General features: G+C 40.8%; 1 protein-coding gene across 1 annotated transcript; it reads left to right on the top strand.

Moving 5' to 3' along the window:
- Positions 1 to 1,830: 1,830 nt before the first annotated feature.
- AK3 (adenylate kinase 3) lies at positions 1,831 to 11,079 on the top strand. The gene is made up of 4 exons (XM_081802787.1): positions 1,831 to 1,971; positions 3,146 to 3,318; positions 3,858 to 3,976; positions 9,414 to 11,079. Exons 1-4 carry the CDS (start codon positions 1,911 to 1,913, stop codon positions 9,532 to 9,534), a joined length of 474 nt encoding a protein of 157 aa, XP_081658913.1. The 5' UTR covers positions 1,831 to 1,910; the 3' UTR covers positions 9,535 to 11,079.
- Positions 11,080 to 19,296: the final 8,217 nt, after the last annotated feature.

Genomic DNA, 19,296 nt, shown 5'->3' with positions numbered 1-19,296 from the left:
TTTTTTTTTTTTAAGATTTTATTTATTTATTTGAGACAGAGAGAATGAGAGACAGAGAGCATGAGAGGGAGGAGGGTCAGAGGGAGAAGCAGACTCCCTGCCGAGCAGGGAGCCTGATGCGGGACTCGATCCAGGGACTCCAGGATCATGACCTGAGCCGAAGGCAGTCGCTTAACCAACTGAGCCACCCAGGCGCCCCGATTTATGCCTATGTTTTAAGAGTTTTGTAGTTTTAGCTCTTAACTTTAGGTCTGTGATTGATATTAATTTTTATATTTGCTGTGAGGTAGAGGTCCAACTTTATTCTCTTATGTCTGTATATTCAGTTGTTCTTTCCCCCATGGAATTGTCTTGGTATCCTCATTGAAAACCAATGGATGGTAAAAGTGAGGGGTTATTTCTGGAGTCTCAATTCTGTTCCGTTAATCTATATGTCTATTATTACTGCACAGTCTTGATTGCTGTTTTAAAATCCAAAGTGTGTGTCCTCCAACTTTGTTCTTTTTCAAGATTATTTCAGCTGTTCTGGGTCCCTTACATTTCCATATGATTTTTAGGATCAGTTTCTCAGTTTCTGCAAAGACACCAGCTGGGATTTTGATAGGATTGCATTAAATCTGTTAGTCATTTTTGGAGGCTATTTCCATCTTAATATTCACTTTTCTAATCCATGAATATGAGATGTTTCTCCATTTAGTTAGGTCTTTAATTTCTTTCAACAATGTAGTTTTCAGATGGTCCGTTTTACACTTCTTTTTAAAAATGTATTGCTAACTTTTATATTTGTATTTTTTGATGTAATTGTGAATGGAATTGTTTTCCTATTTTTATTTTCAGACTGTTCAAGGCTAAATTTTTTTGTATATTGATCTTGTATCTTGCAACTTTGCTGAACTCATTAGTTCTAACAGTTTTTTAGTGGACTCTTTAGGATTTTCTATATAGAAGATCATCTCATCTGCATATAGAGAGTTTTACTTCTTCCTTTCTGGATGCCTTTAATTTCTTTTTCTGGACTAAGTGTCCTGGCTAGAATCTCTGATACAGTGTTGAGCAGAAGTGGCAAGATCAAATGATCTTTTCTTAATGCTATTCTAATACTGATGAAATTAAGAACTTTTAAAATGAGCCCAATCCTCTCATTCCATTTGATATCATTAGTTGAGGGCTTACCCGAGGACATGGTCTGAAGAGTGAGAAGTGAGCGAAGGGGCCAATCCCCGTTTTAGGGACTCAGCCTTGAAGCAGTGCAAGTTTTTACATTTTTTTCCCCAAACACTGGTGATGAGGCTGACCTCTGCTTCCCCAGAGCAGTGGTCAGAGCCTGGTCAAAGCGACAGAGAGATGTGCACACATACTAAGTATGTGCACCTTTATAGCAGGTTACTTTATTGAAAGGATTAGAAGAATCTGTACAGTAACATGATAGCAAGCACTTACACTGAGCCACTCATAAATAATGACTACTTCAAGTTCCTACTTAAAAAAGAAAATAATTTCTAGTATTCTGTATGTTTTTTCTGATAGAAAATTTACAAAATACAGAACAGTGCAGATATATTAAGAAATCACTTATATCACAGAGATGACTGCTGTTAACATGGTGTCAGTAGCTTTCTATTATTTTTTCTATCTATACATTTGCATTTATATATTTTTACATAACGGAGAATTTGAAGTAGGTATAGATCATTTTGTAACTTCTGTTTTATCACCAAAGTTGGCAATGCACATTTTCGTATGACGGTGCTATCCAGAGGTCCTCTCTAGGCTAGTGGTTTCCTAGGGGCCTGGAATGGGATAAAGCAAATATGCTCGCTGATGGGTTTTTCCCTCCCTCCTCTGCTGTAGAAATTGGTGTGTTAGCCAAGACTTTCATTGACCAAGGGAAGCTCATCCCAGATGATGTCATGACTCGGCTGGCCCTTCATGAGCTGAGAAACCTCACCCAGTATAGCTGGCTATTGGATGGTAAGTGGTGTTAGAGCATTTCAGCTGTCCAGAATGATGAGCATGGACAGAGAATGAGCATTTCGTGGCTACAGACACACATCTGGTGTGGGGTGGGGGGTCGCGCTGAGTGCCGCCATTCACCACCCTGAGGTCTTGGGCCAGTCATCTTCTCTGGGCCTGCTTCTTCATCTGAGGAGAAAGACAAAAGTGGACCGCACGATTCCTATGCTCCCTTCAGATGTGACTCGTTCCTTCACCCTCCTTTCAGAATATTTTATGAGGACAGGGAAGGAAGGGTGGAAAGTAATTTGCAATCAGTTGTAAACTTTCTCCAGCCAGAAGTGTGGCAGGCACCTTGAGGAAAGGTTGATTTTTAGTTTTTGAAGAGAGAGAGCGGTATTTATTTATTTATTTATTTATTTATTTATTTTAAGATTTTATTTATTTGCGAGAGGGAGAATGAGAGACAGAGAGCATGAGAGGGAGGAGGGTCAGAGGGAGAAGCAGACTCCCTGCCGAGCAGGGAGCCCGATGCGGGACTCGATCCAGGGACTCCAGGATCATGACCTGAGCCGAAGGCAGTCGCTTAACCAACTGAGCCACCCAGGCGCCCGAGCGGTATTTATTTTAAGGAATTGGCTCACAGGATGATGGGGGCTGACAGGTCCCGAGATCTTCAGGGTGAAGACCCAGGAGAACCGACGGGTGGTCAGGCTCTGGTCTGAAGGCCAACAGGCTCGAGACCCAAGAGGAGCTGGCTTCCTTCCGTTTGAGTCCGAGGCAGGAAAAAGCGGGCGTCTCAGCTCCAGGGCCATCAGGCAGGAGGAACTCCCCCTTATTGGGGGGAGGGTCAGCCCTTCTGGTCTATCCAGGCCTTCTGTGGATTAGGGGAGGCCCACCCACATCAGGGAGAACAGTCTGCTTTACTCAGTCTCCTGATTTAAATGTCACTCTCACCCAAAAACAGCCTCACAGACACACCCCCAAAAAGTGTTTGACCAGTATCCAAGCGCCCCATGGGTCCAGTCAAGTTGACGCATAAAATTAACCAACCATCACAGTTGCCCTACAGCTGTGATCAGCCTTCCTGGTATTACTGCTTTTGTTCAGATTGTTCATCATTCCTTAATTCTCTTCTTTCTTCCCCTCTCCCAACCTTCCTTTATTCTTTTTTTTTTTTTAATTTGTAAAGGTTTTCCAAGGACACTTCCACAAGCAGAAGCCCTGGATAGAGCATATCAGGTAGACACAGTGATTAATCTGAACGTGCCCTTTGAGGTCATTAAGCAACGTCTCACTGCTCGCTGGATTCATCCGGCCAGCGGCCGGGTCTACAACATCGAATTCAACCCTCCCAAAGCTGTGGTGAGTCGTCGTGGTGGCTCAGACGGTCTGTGACTCTCTTGCCCTCCCCGATGTAAGTGTTAGGACGCCTGCTCCTGGTCATGTGGTGCGGTGGGTGAGTCCAGTGCACTCAGCTTGTTGGTAAAGGAATCCGCCGGAACGATGGGGGTTTGTTACTCATTCAGAACCATTTACGGATTTCCTACTCTGTGCCGGGGAGTGAGGACTCGGGGTAAGAAGGATTAGTGACCGCTGTGGCTTATTTAGGGGTTACCGTTGGGATTCCCAGGCTATCGCTGAGTCATTTTGTATATATATGAAATTATTGAGAGGCTGCTTTGAGGAAGTCTTTTAACTCTAAGGACCGATTCTGGAGATGACTCTGGGGTCTCAGGGCTCTGCGTTGCAATGATCTGAGTTTGGATTTGATTCTGTTTACTTAAAAGCACGCTTTTGTGCTTGGTGCTTGCCTAGAGATGTCTAAAAATCACTTAACTGCTCATAAAAATATGCTTCAAAGATAAGATGTTTGATCCCAGCCTCTTGTAACTCCTGTTCAGGGGATCGATGACCTGACCGGGGAGCCTCTCATTCAGCGTGATGATGACAAGCCAGAGACCGTTGTCAAGAGGCTGAAGGCTTATGAAGTCCAAACACAGCCGGTCCTGGAATATTACCAGTGAGTTTGTCGCTTTTCAGAACTTCTCTTACATGGTGAAGCACTAAGTCAGTTTTCGATTATCCATGCTTTATAGCTGAAATGCGAAATACCAGAAGATCCGATTCAAATTGGTTTAAACAGTACAGGAAATGTATTAGCTTGCATAATAGACACTTCCAGAAGGTAGGTTGGGCTTCAGTCACCACTAGGTTTGATCAGAGTCTTGCCATTCTTTCAGCTCTGTGTTGGCTGTGTCCGCAGACTCCCAGCGTAGTTGCATGCAGTTGCCAGGAACAGGTGGGGCATCCTTTTTCGTGGAGGGATGAGTGATCAGCTTTCCCCCAAGTGAACAAAAGCCCCACATGTCACGAAGGGGGCACCAACGTGAACAGCCACTGTGGTCAGAGAATCCTGGCACTAACTGTTTTAGGCCTAGGTTACTGCCCGTTCTGGAACCAGCTCCTGGTTGGGAGGGACTAGGCTGGTGGGCTACCCCCTGGAGCGGGGAGTCCCCCCAAAGTCTGCTGTTAGGTAGAGGGAGGGCAGCCGTGGGTGCTGGGGAGGGAAGTCTGATAATGCCCACCACCCATGCTGCTGGAGGATGCTCAGAAGCCTCAGATGGCAACCTACCCTCAGATCATGTTTGGCTAATAGTCTTTAAAGATTTTTTTTTTTTTTTTTTATTTGAGAGAGAGAGAATGAGAGAGAGAGCACATGAGAGGGGGGAGGGTCAGAGGGAGAAGCAGACTCCCTGCCGAGCAGGGAGCCCGATGCGGGACTCGATCCCGGGACTCCAGGATCATGACCTGAGCCGAAGGCAGTCGCTTAACCAACTGAGCCACCCAGGCGCCCCTGGCTAATAGTCTTTAAAAGCTTGTATCTGAACACAGTTTTGTGTGCTCGTTAGGGAGTTCATATCCCACAACAAATACGGGAACTATGCTGCATAAATACTTGACGCAGTGCCATCTGCTTACTCAGCCTTTCCCTCTGCTCGCGGAGGAGTGACTGCATCCCCTTTGCCTTCATAACATTCACTGAACAGTGATTCAGTGTCAAGACAGCCCAGTGCTGTGGTTGGAGCAGATTCTGGATCCTGCCTGCCTGAGTTCAAATCCCAGCTCATTGTTGATTAACCTGCTCTTAACCTCTTGCTTAACTGGGGTAAGAACACAGGGTAGAAAGAGTGCGTTACTAGGGGTGACTCCTGGAAGTGTGACTGGCACAGAGTGAACACTGTATTATCGTTGGCTCCTACTGGTGGTGGAGGAATGGGGTACGCATGCAGTGACCCCTGAAGCCATAGTCTCCAAACGGTTCTAGAGTAGTACTTTCTGGAGGGTGAAATTACAAGCGAGTTGGCAATTCACTTTCCCCAGTGGCTGTTACCGTAACTTTGTCGTTTGTATAAGGAGCTTGGTTCTGCAGGTGGCCAGCTGTGTGTGTGGCCCTGGGCACGGCCTTCATTCGACCTTTGTGCCACAGACTCGTCATGTGTTAAGTCAGAGCAGTATTAAATAGTACCTACTGAATGGGGCTGTAAACGGGATTGAGAGAATCCACAGAGGCTTACCACAGCCCCGACACCAATAAATCACTCAGTGGTAGTTGCTGTTTTTATTTACTCTGCTGACACTGGTCCTCACGGGTCAGGGCCAGGCCCCAAGAAATTGCACCTGCTCTGTGTGGGTGAGGCAGAGAGCTGGGTAAATCATAGTTTCCATACAATGGGATGTGTGCTTCTGTCAATCAGGAACCTCATTCACACCAGCTTCAGCAAAGGGGAATTTATTCTAACTAAAGTCCAAATGTAGATCCTGGGTCCACGTGTTCAGACAGCGTCCTCAGGCCTGTCACGCTCAGCAACTTCTCCATGCTGGCTTCAGTCTCAGGTGGGCTGTCCCTGTGTGAGCCCCCCCAGCATCCCCGCTTGTCTCTTACCAGTTCAGCTACAGAGTAGAAAAGAGGGCCCCTTTGCCAGGAACAGTCCTGGAGTCGGCACCCATTCGCTCTGATCATGTCCATCCTGGAAGCTGGGGAGTGGGGAGAGTTCCACCCAAATCTCACAGACTGGGTTTGGTGAAGGTGTTATTTCCCAAATGAGGTTTTGTTAATCACTCAAAAGTAACCAGAAGGGAGAGCGCATTGTTGCTGGGCTGAGGAGAACACTGCAAGGCTATTGACCACCTCATGCAGCGGAAATAGGGGTTACTTCTGTCCAGAAGTGGGGAGGGGAGTTGGGAAGGCTGCAGAGAGGAAGCGTATGAACTGGGTCCCATCTTAGGAGATACTCTAGTCTATCCTAGGCTTTTTTTTTTTTTTTTTAAGATTTTATTTATTGGAGAGAAAGAGCATGAGCAGGGGGAGGGAGGGGCCGAGGGAGAGGGAGAAGCAGGCTCCTCACTGAGCAGGGAGCCCGATGTGGGACTCGATCCCAGAACCCTGAGCTGAAGGCAGATGCTTAACCTACTGAGCCACCCAGGCGCCCCAGGAGATACCCTAGTCTTTCCAGGCTTCTAGCTTTTGCTCCCTCTTGCCATCAATTGAAGCTTTTCCTTCGAAACTCCTGCACATAGAGCTAGGGCTGGACTTAACCCAAAACTGAAAGTGGTATTTGCAACAATTTCAGTGGTAATCAGCATTGTTATTTTACAATACTGACAGTTGTATTGTTTTTTAAAACTCAGCAGCAGGACATTTACAGAGTGATTAGGTTTGTGTTAACAAACAGTACGATGTTCTTACTCTTTAGAGGACCTATAGGTGAAGCCAGGTTTATTTCATAGAAATTAAAATGACAAATGTCCATCCAAGGGACAGTTTTAGGATTGTATAAGGTGCCTGCTTGTGCCCTCCGTAATGAACTCACTTGTGACACTGGCTTGATTCGAGAACTTTTTTTTTTCCCCAAAGATTTTATATTTTTATATGAGAGACAGCGAGAGAGAGCAAGCACAAGCAGGGGCAGAGGCGGAGGGAGAAGCAGACTCCCCGCTGAGCAGGGAGCCCGACGCAGGACTCGATCCTAGGACCCCGGGTCACGACCTGAGCCGAAGGCAGACACTTAACCCACTGAGCCACCCAAGCGCCCCAAGAGTAGGAGTTACCTAAAGTTAGTCGTAACTCTGGCAAATTTGTAAGGATTCATAGAGGAATGCTTTTGTCTTCAGGGAAGCCTCTGAAAATCAAGTGAAAGGTTGCAGAGGGAGGACTGATTCTGTTTTTAGAAAGAAACCCGAGTTCCTCGGGTGCTCTTAGGCAGACTTTAAGACACTGTGTGTGAGTTGGAGGAGGAGGAATGCCAGAATCTCTGGAGGGAGTGTGTGTGTTCTGAAAAGCAGCCCTGGTCACCTGCTCCTGCTCACCATCTTACCCCCAGGGGTAGAGAGACCTTGGCAGCTCGGGTGGTAGCAACCCATAGCAATCTGCCTGGGGAAAAATGGAGAAACACAACAGGAAACACCAGAAAACCAGTTTTTATTACCATTTCCCCCAAATTCAAAAGAGGAAAAAATAAACCTAAGCAAAAAGCAGGAAACATCACCAAATATTAGGAAGTGGTTTTGCCAAGCGGGTAAGCAAAGAAAGCCAAGGGTGTCTGACGGGCCCCATGTTTGGAAGCCTACTACCTACCAGTTTGGAGATCTGGGCTGTGACTTTACTTTCTAACACATAGTTTTATCAGAAAAATAAGGAATCTGAGCTTTAGAAAGGATTACATGAGCTATTATATTTAAAACACTGAGCACATGCTCAGTAAGTGCTCCTGTTTTTCAGGTGACCATTTCCGTAAGCCACAGGACACAAATGAAACGAAAATCTAGGTTTATCAATGCCAAGCCAATGCCTTTCTCTCCTGATCACAGACCATACTTACTGAGACCCCTAAATCCACATCATTTTTTTAAAAACTCTCCTCCCCCGCCCCCCACGTGGAGTTTGAACTCAGAACCCTGAGATCAAGAGTCCACCCACTGAGCCAACCAGGCGCGCCTCACACCATCATCTTTTGTTAAGAATCACTTTGAGTCCTGAAGACACAAAAAAGAAAAAAGTCGTTGTGTGGAATGTTTCAGGAACCAGTATAGGTTACCATTCCGTCTACACAGTAAGAATCGTGATCCCAACATGCAGATTGAAATGAATATATATATACTCATATATATAATAAATAAAAATAAATGAATATATATATATGGAAGAATTTATAGAGTATAAAAACAGAGATGCCATTTCATCATTGACTTTGTTCTCTGAAGAAGAATCCAGAGCTGGAAGGAAGCACCATGATGCTTTACAATATCATGTCTCAGCTCAACCAGAGAAAACCTACACTCTGAAAAGATCTACTGTTGGACCCAAATGTGTTGTGTGGTCAAGTCTAAGAAACACATGGTCTAGATGTGAGAGTCTTCGCTGAAGGAGGCACAAGGGTTTGGAATCTTTCAAATGGTATGGAGGAGGTAGTGAACTCTGAGAATGTCTGGAATGGCATACCGAAATTGGTTAAGAGTCCATTTGAGGCCATATTCCAACCAGGGGGAAAAGATCTTCACTTCATGTCATCAGATCATACTACAACTGAAGAAAAGGATCTGGAGGTGATCCTGATTTAACATGGATCCAGGGATGTGGCCAGTCAGTCAGAACCTGCTCTTAAACATCTCACCCAGACCAACAGAGCATTTAGCAAATCGAGAGCATGTAATCACAAGAAGCTGTCGTTTTTGAAAACTTTGATATGCACTGAAAACAAAATAGATCTCAGGGTGACTATGCCGTGTATTTATAGCGGTGTTGCTGTATATATGGATCTAGGATTTCTTCTCCCTCTAAATGTGTTATGTTCCTTATCAGTTAGGAGGATTTATTTTGCTAAACAATTTGCTAACACATTACTCAAATTACAAAAAAAACAAACCAAACCCTATTTGTTTCTTTTGAATATAGTGTTTAAATTAAAATAGAAAATTATAGGGGTGCCTGGGTGGCTCAGTCCTTCAGCATCTGCCTTCAGCTCAGGTCATGGTCCCAGGGTCCTGGGATCGAGCCCCGCATCGGGCTCCCTGCCCAGCGGGAAGCCTGCTTCTCCCTCTCCCACTCCCCCTGCTTGTGTTCCCTCTCTCGCTGTGTCTCTCTCTGTCAAATAAATAAAATCTTAAAAAAAGAAAAGAAAAAGGAAATTATAGGTTTATGACAAGTATATGATATGATGCTATTTGGGGGGATGGCTCTGTTAACAGTAACACCTTCCGATTTTTTGTTTTGTTTTTGACACTTTGCCTTGTCTGTCTAGTTAAACATTTGACTAATATTCTGTTTGACTTTGGAAATATTCTAATATGACCCAAGATTTGAATAAAGTTTCTCCTGAAAAAAAAAAAAATCACTTTGAAAAAGCTCATCAGGAAGAGTCAGACCTGTGGTGTTTTTTTTTTTTTTTTGTCATCTTTAGGAAAAAGGGGGTGTTGGAAACCTTCTCTGGAACAGAAACCGACAAGATCTGGCCCTATGTCTATGCTTTCCTACAAACAAAAGTTCCACAAATAAACCAGAAAGCATCAGTTACTCCATGAGGAAAAGTGCATATAACCAGTAAGATGAGCAGAGACTCCTCGCCTGTGCGTTTAGAAGCTCCTTGTTCTGAGACTGGCATGTATGAATTCTTGGACAATTATATTCGTTTCACTTCTACTGATTTTATTCTAGAAACTAAGGATGTGTCAAGTGAGTCTGATACTAAGATTCATCTTTTTGTCTAGTGGGTTTTGCCCAGGTATCTTCTATGGGTGTGCGATTAAAACACAATCAGATGTCTTAACTTTTGAGAAATCTTCTAAAGCATAATTAAAAGAGCAATTGGTAGTAATATAACTTTTGTTCAGAAGAGTAAATGGTTGATAAAAATTTTCTTATTTTTCTGGAAAAGCTAAAAAGAAAAAATTCCACGTCACTTGGTAAAGTATCTCATTAGAGAAATGTGTGTAGACTCTTGCCAAAAAAACCAGCATCGTCAGCGCTGTGAGACACTACGTCTGTCAAATCCTAGAAAACAAGTAACTAGATGTGCAGATTAGTTTCAGGATGCAAATTCACTGCTGCCTTTACACTAAGAAACTTATAAGTTTAGCCGTATATACTGTATTTACTGTGTTGTTAAACAAACCTTCAGTTTACTCAGAATTTTCAGTCTGCTATAAAATTGTGTTAAATCAGCATATAGGAAAATACTCAGGTTACCTAAGAAATATGTGCTTTAGGATCTACTTGCCAGTTTCTCTTTTTGATCACTATGTAAGGTCTGCTGTGATGAGTAACAGTACAAAAAGAAAAGAAAAGCTATGGCCCTAAGTAAAGCGAGCATACTTGGTCGTCAGGAAGTAGAAATGGATCAGGTATGCTTGGGGAGAATTCTCTTGACACACGTAACAATCATAATTAGTGAACTAATCAAATTAGTAGCAGTTAAAAGGATTTACGTGGAAAGTTGAAAAGGACCAGGAAAGTAACTGAGTTTGCTGAAGGAGTTCTTTATTCCTAATCAAAGCAGTGGACCCCATCCTCCGGCAGGGAGAGACCTCTGCCTCTGTGTGTGTACGTTGAGTAGCCATTTAAAAGTGAAGATGATTTGCTTTCTTAGTGGGGCAACAGGGATGCATGCTTCCGTCCTGTGGCCTGGTAGGAAGAGTGGGGCGAGGACAGGTGGAGGAGCAACCCAACTACATCTTCACTGGCCTATTTACTCTTCCTTTACTTGGTGCTAAATCCAATGCAACAAGTCCTCGTACAAGCTGTTGATAACTGCCTTTGAACGTCTGGCCCATGGTATCCCGGGTCCTTAAAACACAAATGCCAGCAGTGGTTCTTTATGTATTTTGTGAGGGAAGAACTTTTCTTTTGATTTTTAAAAATTCAATGTTGATCTTTCAGAATGGACCAAGGCTTTTAAAAAGGATTATAGGACACATTTAATTCTTTACAAAACTTTCTGTAATGCCTTATTTGAATGTTAATATTATGTGCTTTCTAAAACTGTTGTAAACTACTAAGCTAATGAATTATCACTAGGTTACCAGGCATACGTGAGTATTAGTGTACTACAATAAAATTAAATTTGGGAACAGTGGGTGTTACTTTGTCTTCGGTATTCCACAGGGCGCACTCCGTCCCCGATGTCTCACTGGCTTCTGAATTGGTGACTGCTTTATAATAACTGTCTTACAACAGAATATAGGCTGGTTTCATTTGAAGCTGTTATCTCCTGCTACAGGACTGCGGGCATACTGGCCTTCCTAACACACGTAGATTTGGAAATCAAGAAGAGGGGTGGAAGAACATGGCTTTGAAAACGGAGACTTCTTCCCTGTGACCATTCCCTCCCTACTCCTAAAACACTGCACCCAAAGTTTTGCACATATATCCATTACTTTGGGGAACACCTGCACTATTACTTTTTTCCTTTATTAAAGCAAATAAAGAGAACTTGTTTTATGCTGAATTGGTTGGAGTCAGACCATCCTGACGAAGGCTGTCATTGCTGAGGAGCACATCCTGCTAAAGAACATAATGCTCAACGGCCATCATTACGATTTATGTGCCACATGGAAATATGTCTAGAGCTGACTGCCATGGCTAACGGGAGCCACCATCCTCAAAGGCTCATAAGGAGAACAGTTCCTTAACCCGTTACCCTATTTTCCAGAATACCAGTTATTCCGTAAGCAGAATGTGCTATGGGAAATGCAAACTGGCAGTACAATCCACAAATTTTCTCAATTTCATTTGAAATAGATTACACACTCACTCAAATTTCTCAACCCCAGCCCACAGCTACTTTTCCCCCAGGTATTTACAATGGCACCCCAGCAAAATAGTTTGGACACTTCATAGTTTGAGACAAAACTTACCTATGTTAACAACAAACCATGGTAATTACAGACCAAAGGTTAAATTGCTATAATGCCTGCAACCAACAGCAAGAATAAATTTGTAGTTTAAAACATGTAAGTTGTGTCTTCTCATCGACAAAAGAAATAGCTTTCTTAGTTTTGCAACTCAAGATTTTGATTTTGGAAGTTATTAGTTTAAAAATTTTTTAAACACAGTAAAAGCCAACCACTCTGTTTTGTGGGTTTTTTTTTTTTTTTTAAACTAATGATCATGGTTTTTCCATATACATAGCACTGACTGAAGTTAACGCCAAATTGCACTTTGGAAGGATTTTACCAAAGTAAATCAATTTGGTGATATTTCATATTTTACCAAGTGTTTGAAGAGAATCATGCTGTTTTAAGAAACCAAGTGAAAGATGCAGGATTTTTTTTTTTTTTATCGTTTTGATACTTATAAAAGAGAAAACTTCAAGTCTAATTCTTCAAGGCTTATGAGAATGGTTTTGACTTCATTATTAGATGCTAAGCAATTCATAATCGTTTCCTTTGTAACCACCCCCCCATCACCTTACCTAGTAAGCAAGCAAATACTTACTCCATGAGTCCGATTCTCGGAGACCTGTGAAATGGTACACAGTATCTATTACAGATGGGAAATGGATGCAAAGGATTTTAGGAATTTTTAAAATGTGTATGATATAGTGACAAAACTGAAATGAACAGCCTGACCTTAATCCTGACAAATACATCTCCGGCCCATATCAATTTAAGAACTGAAATACATGATTGATCTTGAGAACAGTATATTGACATCTTCTTCTTTTTCTCTGAAAATGCCCCAAAGTTAACTTCAGGATCACTGCCTAAACCCACAATCAATTTTTTCATCCTGTAAGTAAATCTACTTATTAAACCAGACTCATGTTCTTTGATCAGCATGTTAATTCACTTTTAAAAGGGGAATAGGAATGTTAATCTAAAAGAACACCCCAATTTTCTAAAGAGAAGTTATAGGACATTATGAGCTTATGCAGAATTGGAAAGAGCCCACTAATGGTGTAACTGGATGAGAATGTTACCCATCTATCTCCTAGAGACGAATTTTGGATCAGTATTATCTCCACTACCATGGATAAAATGACACCGAGTTAACGGGCAATAAATGAAGTAGTAGCTACTTAATTTTTTAAAAAATCTTTTATTAGAAGGTTAATTTTATCAGATGAAATAAGAATCTTTGATGGATACTTTGATGTCAAAATGTTTCATTCATCTGTTGGGACATTTCATCTGTCTGGACAGCCCAGCAAGTCTGGACAGCCCAGCAAAATTCAATCTGAAATATTATTTATTATTATTTATTAAGAAACAGAAAAAAGGACATTTTTCTTAAAAGGGGTAGTTCTTAGTACTAAAGCAGAATAAAAATAAAAAGGGTGTCAATTTACTGTTCTTAGTACTAAAGTACTGCTAAATATGTCAAAGTTAAAGTCTCTAAGTGCAAATCATGGCATTAGTTAGGGGCCCCCAGAGTAAACTCAATCGTATGTACATACAAAACACAGAACACTTCCCTTTGAAAGTAAAAAAAAATATATATATAGCTACAATCTTAAATAGTTCTTCAATAATTCCTGTTTCAGAGAACACAACCAAAACACCCTTCAGTAGTTTACTCAGTTTGTTGGTCATCTCTTTCCTCCCAGTACTTGGTCATTAACACCTCTAACTTAAAGAAGGCAAAGGAGATTCAAAACAATTTGGGTGCTTCCAGGCAGATCCTGAGGAAAGGTGAAGCTGAGGAATGGGAGGTAATGGCTCAAGTAACATTTCTGTGACATCAGGGATTTCCAGTCTCTATTTGACAGGAAGGGAAAAACAAGAGCTTACTCTAGAACAGGAAAACAAAACAAAAACAACCTTCTATAACTAGGTCATTAGTTTAAAAAAAAATTACAGGCTGATGAATACTACCATATAAATTAGTCAAACATTTTATTATAGAGTATATATTTTTATCAAAAGCACAAAAAGTTTTATTCTGAAAACCAGTAAGATTGTGATGTTACAGAAGTATGATTCAATAATTCCAGTCCATTTCTATGGGTATCACGTGCCTTATCACCTCAGTTAACACAAGGTGCAAATGAGGCCACGGTCACAGGTCTGATCACCATGTGGGTCCCTTAGCATTATTGGGTTTCTCAAATTGAGACATGTACTCCCAATCCCAGGCAGCCTGTCTTCCAAATGTGTGCTGCTACCCTCAATGGGACTGAGCCAGAGACTATACCCAATACACACCAAAGCCCATGTTCCCCTAAGTCAGAAGATGAATCCTCAATAATAAGAACAGCATAATTAAGCTATGTCATCTAATTCCAAGTGAATACTCAAATACCCTGGCACATCTGAAATGAATTCTAGAGGAAGTAGTAAAGCTCAGAAGCATTCTATGGTAACTGACCTAAGGACAGAAACGACAAATGTAGTAAAAGCCATTACCAACAAGGATCACCGAATTCTTAGAAGGAGTTGGCAGCTCGAGGCAGTTAGGTCTTCCAAGATTCCTCCTGCCTTTTAAAAAAGTCCTTGGGCTACATGAGAATGAAACAAACAACCACGATTTAAAAAATCAGATTATTCTTCCTGTTTGTTCTTACAGGCCATTAGTATTCTTTTAAAACTTGCTCCCTGAGAGATCCCAGACTATGTCAAGTAAAGAAATTAAGAGTGAGCTTGAACTTGATCTTATTAAAAAAAAATCTATATTAGTTTTATCACTTTTTATATTACTATAACCCTTAATACTGAAAAGTCAACAGGGTAAAATTAACTTCTAAGTAATGCAGTTTTAAGAATACACAGGGGATAAAGTCAGTATCTATATAAAAATGAGATTATAGTCAAGGATTTAAACTGATGGTGTCGAAAATACAAATGTAATATTATTTTAAAGGGAAGGACTTTGTTTTAATTTTTACCACCCAGCTTATTTAGTAGATTATTAACTACTGATTTATTGCTTTTACTATGATGCAACACCAGACCTGACAGCGAAATTTGCAGTAGGATACAAGTACATTTTTATCTTTAATCATTTTTGTAGAGTAGGACATGTACATATCCACATAAAAAGAGACTGTAGCAGATGCCTCCTAGAATCAACCAGTTCTTGTAAACATTGCATTTGTGCAGATTTTCATACTCTGATTCCAAAACTGAGAACAATAAGATTAAAGGCAAATTTAGTAGCCAAAAAAAAAAAAGTCCAGTTTGACTTCCTACAACATACGGTACCACTCCTCTCTTCCAAAAAAAAACAAAACAAAACAAAAAACCTAGCAGCACATAAAAAAAATTTTACAAAACGTTTCAGTACTCTTTTTTCCCCTCCCATCAAAACCGAACAAAAATAAAGTGCAGCACCCATAAAAGTGTCAAGAAAATAGCCAAGTTCTTCCTTTCTTGTAACAAAATAGCACTTGGCCTCAGCAGTCTTAACCAAATCATACAGTGTCCATCATTTTGGATTCATCATCTTCTTTATGTACCACTGAGTTTAAACTGCAAAGAGCTGTATTGACAGAATACTGAAGATAATCTGGATTCTGGGGGAAAAAAAAAAAGAATATAGGGAAGAAACAATGGATGATAACAGTTTTATGCCAGTGTATGCAACTACATACTCAGTTTCACACAGTCTATTTCTCTGCAGTGTAGTACAAGTAAAGTAGGTGGGAAAGAAAATGGACTCTGAATTCAAAATTAGGTTGAAACCCAAGTGGATAAAGAAAATAGACTGGACCACTTGATCCAAAGAGGATGTGACAAAGACAGATATATGTAAAAAACAGAACTGTAATAAACACTAACTTTTTCTTCCTTTTAACAAAACTTGCAATTTAAATTATTTAATCATATAAGGTACATCTTCCATGTAATTCTATGTACAAAGCTATTGACAATTTAAAAGATAAATATGGCTTTAAGTTGGCAATGTGTTTTAAAGATTACTAATTACCACAGTAAATATTAAAAATGCAAAACACTTGAATAAGGAAAAAAATGCATTTACCAAGTAAAAATTATAGCTACCTTCAGAGTCTATTTTGGTTTTTCAAAGGTTAAAAACAAACTCAAATGAGAAACTATTAATCTTTTGAGAGCTATGTAGATCCGTATTTTAAAAATTGAGAATAAAAGAACATTTTAATTTGGATTTTGCTTATTTTTTATTTTATTTCATTTCTTAAAAGATTTTATTTATTTGACAGAGAGAGACACAGCGAGAGAGGAACACAAGCAGGGGGAGTGGGAGAGGGAGAAGCAGGCTTCCTGCCGAGCCCAGAGCCCAATGTGAGGCTCGATCCCAGGACTCTGGGATCATGACCTGGGCCGAGGGCAGATGCTTAACGACTGAGCCACTAAGGCGCCCCGGATTTTATTTTTTAAACTCATAAATATCCTATCTGTATATTTCTAAAGCCAGTAAGAAAACCTTATTCAATAAATGCAAAAATAAAACTATTATTTATTAAAGCACCATGACTAAGAACATTAACCCTTAAGATCCAGGACCTTAGGAAATTCTTCCCTAAGAAATCAATTTTGTCTATTCAGTTGTTCAGAATATCTGCTAGCTACTCAGAGTTTTACCACCGTTATCACCTGGTTTCATTTGTTTTTGTTTATTTTATTTAATGAACACCAATGAGGAAAATAGTCCAAACGGGACAGATGTCTTAAACTTTCCCATCCCGTAGGGAGGCATGGTTTTCAAGATTCTTTTTTAATAAAGTACAATACGTTGTGGTTCCACTATCTGTAAAAGTCAAAAAGCTAGCCAGAAGCCAGATTACCCTATCAAGTCTTGATGAAGGCAGTGGCACCAATAACTGCCTGAGGTCTGGAATACTACAGCAATTTTGGACCTCAGTTCAATCCTGCCTCTACCACCTAATGTAGTGCAGTCCGGACAGAGAAAACTACTCATCACAATTTAATAAAATTAAAAGCTGGTCTATAGGATAAACCTAAGGTAACTGTTACAACACCTGTGTCCAAGAGGCCTTGGTTTAGTTCTCTCAAAACTAAGGATGAGGGTATTTGCTTATTTCACAAGATTACTGTCAACTGAAAAAATAAATAAAAGCTGAAGTGTTATGCCAACTTAAGTTTTATAAAAAATTATTAAGCTCTCATTATCCCATTCTCCAAAGAAACAGAGCGCTAAGACCTTTTCTGACAATGCAAGCCCAATTCCAAAGGCCTTCAGAACAGAGCTTACAATTTCTCTACCAAGACTGGACTGGAGTCCTCCAGAACTCATCATCCATCTCCCTGAGAACTGTAAGACCTCATCATGGAGAGACTTAAAAAAACAAAAAGCAATCAACATACCTAACCTAATCTACACTTAAATTCTACTGATTACCCCATATTTTCATCTAGTAGCATTCTCAACACATTTCTCATCCCAGTGACTAGTCTCTAAGAGCACATGACTGTGTCTCCTGTCCTGTTTCTAGCATATGATTCAACAACAATCTTAGTGCAGGTGAAGGAGTAGTGAAGTAGGATAGAAATCCAGGACTGGAGTATTAGCCATGTCATCAGACTAACTGCTTAACCTCCCTGAGCTTCAGTTTATTCATCCATAAAAATGAATGAAAATGAATCACAGGGCTTTTGAGAAGATGAAATGAAACAACATATGAAAGTGTTTTCAAATCTATAAACTGATATATAAAAATGGGATATAATTATTACGGTACGCTTTTCTCCCCAAAGCTTCCCATCACCCAGTCTACAGTCCTTCTGGGCATCTAGCTGAAATTTTATCCAGCCCTTCTCTCCCTCAGGAGGACTAGACCAGGATGCTCAACTTCTCCAACCATGAGTTATGAGCCCAAATGAACTAAGTCTGAACAATCCTGATAATATCAGCAACTTTAAAGTGTCAAAACCGTATAGCCCCAGCCCCCCATCTCGCCAAGGGAGGCCAAGTAGCAGACTTGGCAGCTATCTGATACGTGCAGTAAGAACTTACTTCTCTCAAACTAGAAGCAACCTGTTGGTAATACAGGCCCCTTAGGATACTTTAATGTGTATCTTTTCCCTCTTATGTTTAGAACCAATAACATCCTTCTAAGTCTCTTTTTTCCTTTGTTTTCATTATGTGGTATCTTAATTATAGGTTTATATATTGGACTTGACAGTGTCTTACAGTCATAAAATTCCCTTGGAAAGACTACTTCCCTGTGGGCTATTTCTCAAAGAATGGAAAAGAAAATCATTACTATATTTAAAGAGCATTAAGAGATACTCTGTAGGGGGCGCCTGCATTAAGTCATTAAGCATCTGCCTTCGGCTCAGGTCATGATCCCAGGGTCCTGGGATGGAGCCCCGCATTGGGCTCCCTGCTCGGCAGGAAGCCTGCCTCTCCCTCTCCCACTCCCCCGCTTGTGTTCCTGTTCTCGCTATCTGTCATTAAATAAATAAAATCTTAAAAAAGAGAGAGAAAAAAAAAAATAGAGAGATACTCCGTAGGACAAATGGAGGGGGAATATTACACTGAGGGGAAATATTACTAATTATGTAAAAATCAAGACCTTGATTATTTCTATCCTTGCGAATTAGTATTTTTGGCTGAGTTGAATATTATCAATTGCTTTCCTTAACTATAGCTTTGGCCTATGACTTACGTAACTGAAATGGTGAAATCATAGAGACATAAGGTGTAGATATTGAAAATCTCAATCCTACCACTTTATGAGATTTAAAACTACAGGGCTTTCCTCACACTGTCTCCTGAATGAGTCTGCCCTTTTTACTGTGTAGGCAACAGACTGAACTGGCTAAAGCTGGTCTTAGAATCTTGGGGCCTGGAAATGAGAGATGACTGGGCTCAATTAAAATGCAACTAAAATCAACATGGGCAGCAACTTTCTAGTGGTAACTTAAAAATCTTCTGACAGAAATCCTTTCATGCTAGAAACACAGCTTTATCTAGATCTCACAGCAGAGGCTCAAAAGGTTAGTGAACATTACTAGCAAGAGCAGCTTAGCAGAAGGTGCATTAATGTATTAAAAATGTTACCTCTGGCAGGCAACACCAACATTTCATAAGATAATGCCAAATAAACTCATGGAACAAATCACCTTGGCTGCCACTTGGATGTATGCTCTGAAGCTAATTCATCCTAAGAAATTCTTTTTTTTTTCCTTTTTTTTTTTTTAAAGATTTTATTTATTTATTCATGAGAGACAGCGAGAGAGAGAAGCAGAGGGAGAGGCAGGCTCCCAAGGAGCAGGGAGCCCGATGCGGGACTCGATCCCAGGACCCTGGGATCATGACCTGAGCCGAAGGCAGACGCTTAACCATCTGAGCCACCCAGGCGCCCTCTTTTTTTTTTTCTTAAGATTTTTTTTTTTTTTTTTAAA

This window comes from Leptonychotes weddellii, chromosome 14 (assembly GCF_054177405.1).
Source record: "Leptonychotes weddellii isolate Sample4059 chromosome 14, ASM5417740v2, whole genome shotgun sequence".
Taxonomy (NCBI): Eukaryota; Metazoa; Chordata; class Mammalia; order Carnivora; family Phocidae; genus Leptonychotes; species Leptonychotes weddellii.
This window is presented reverse-complemented; position numbering and strand designations above follow the sequence as displayed.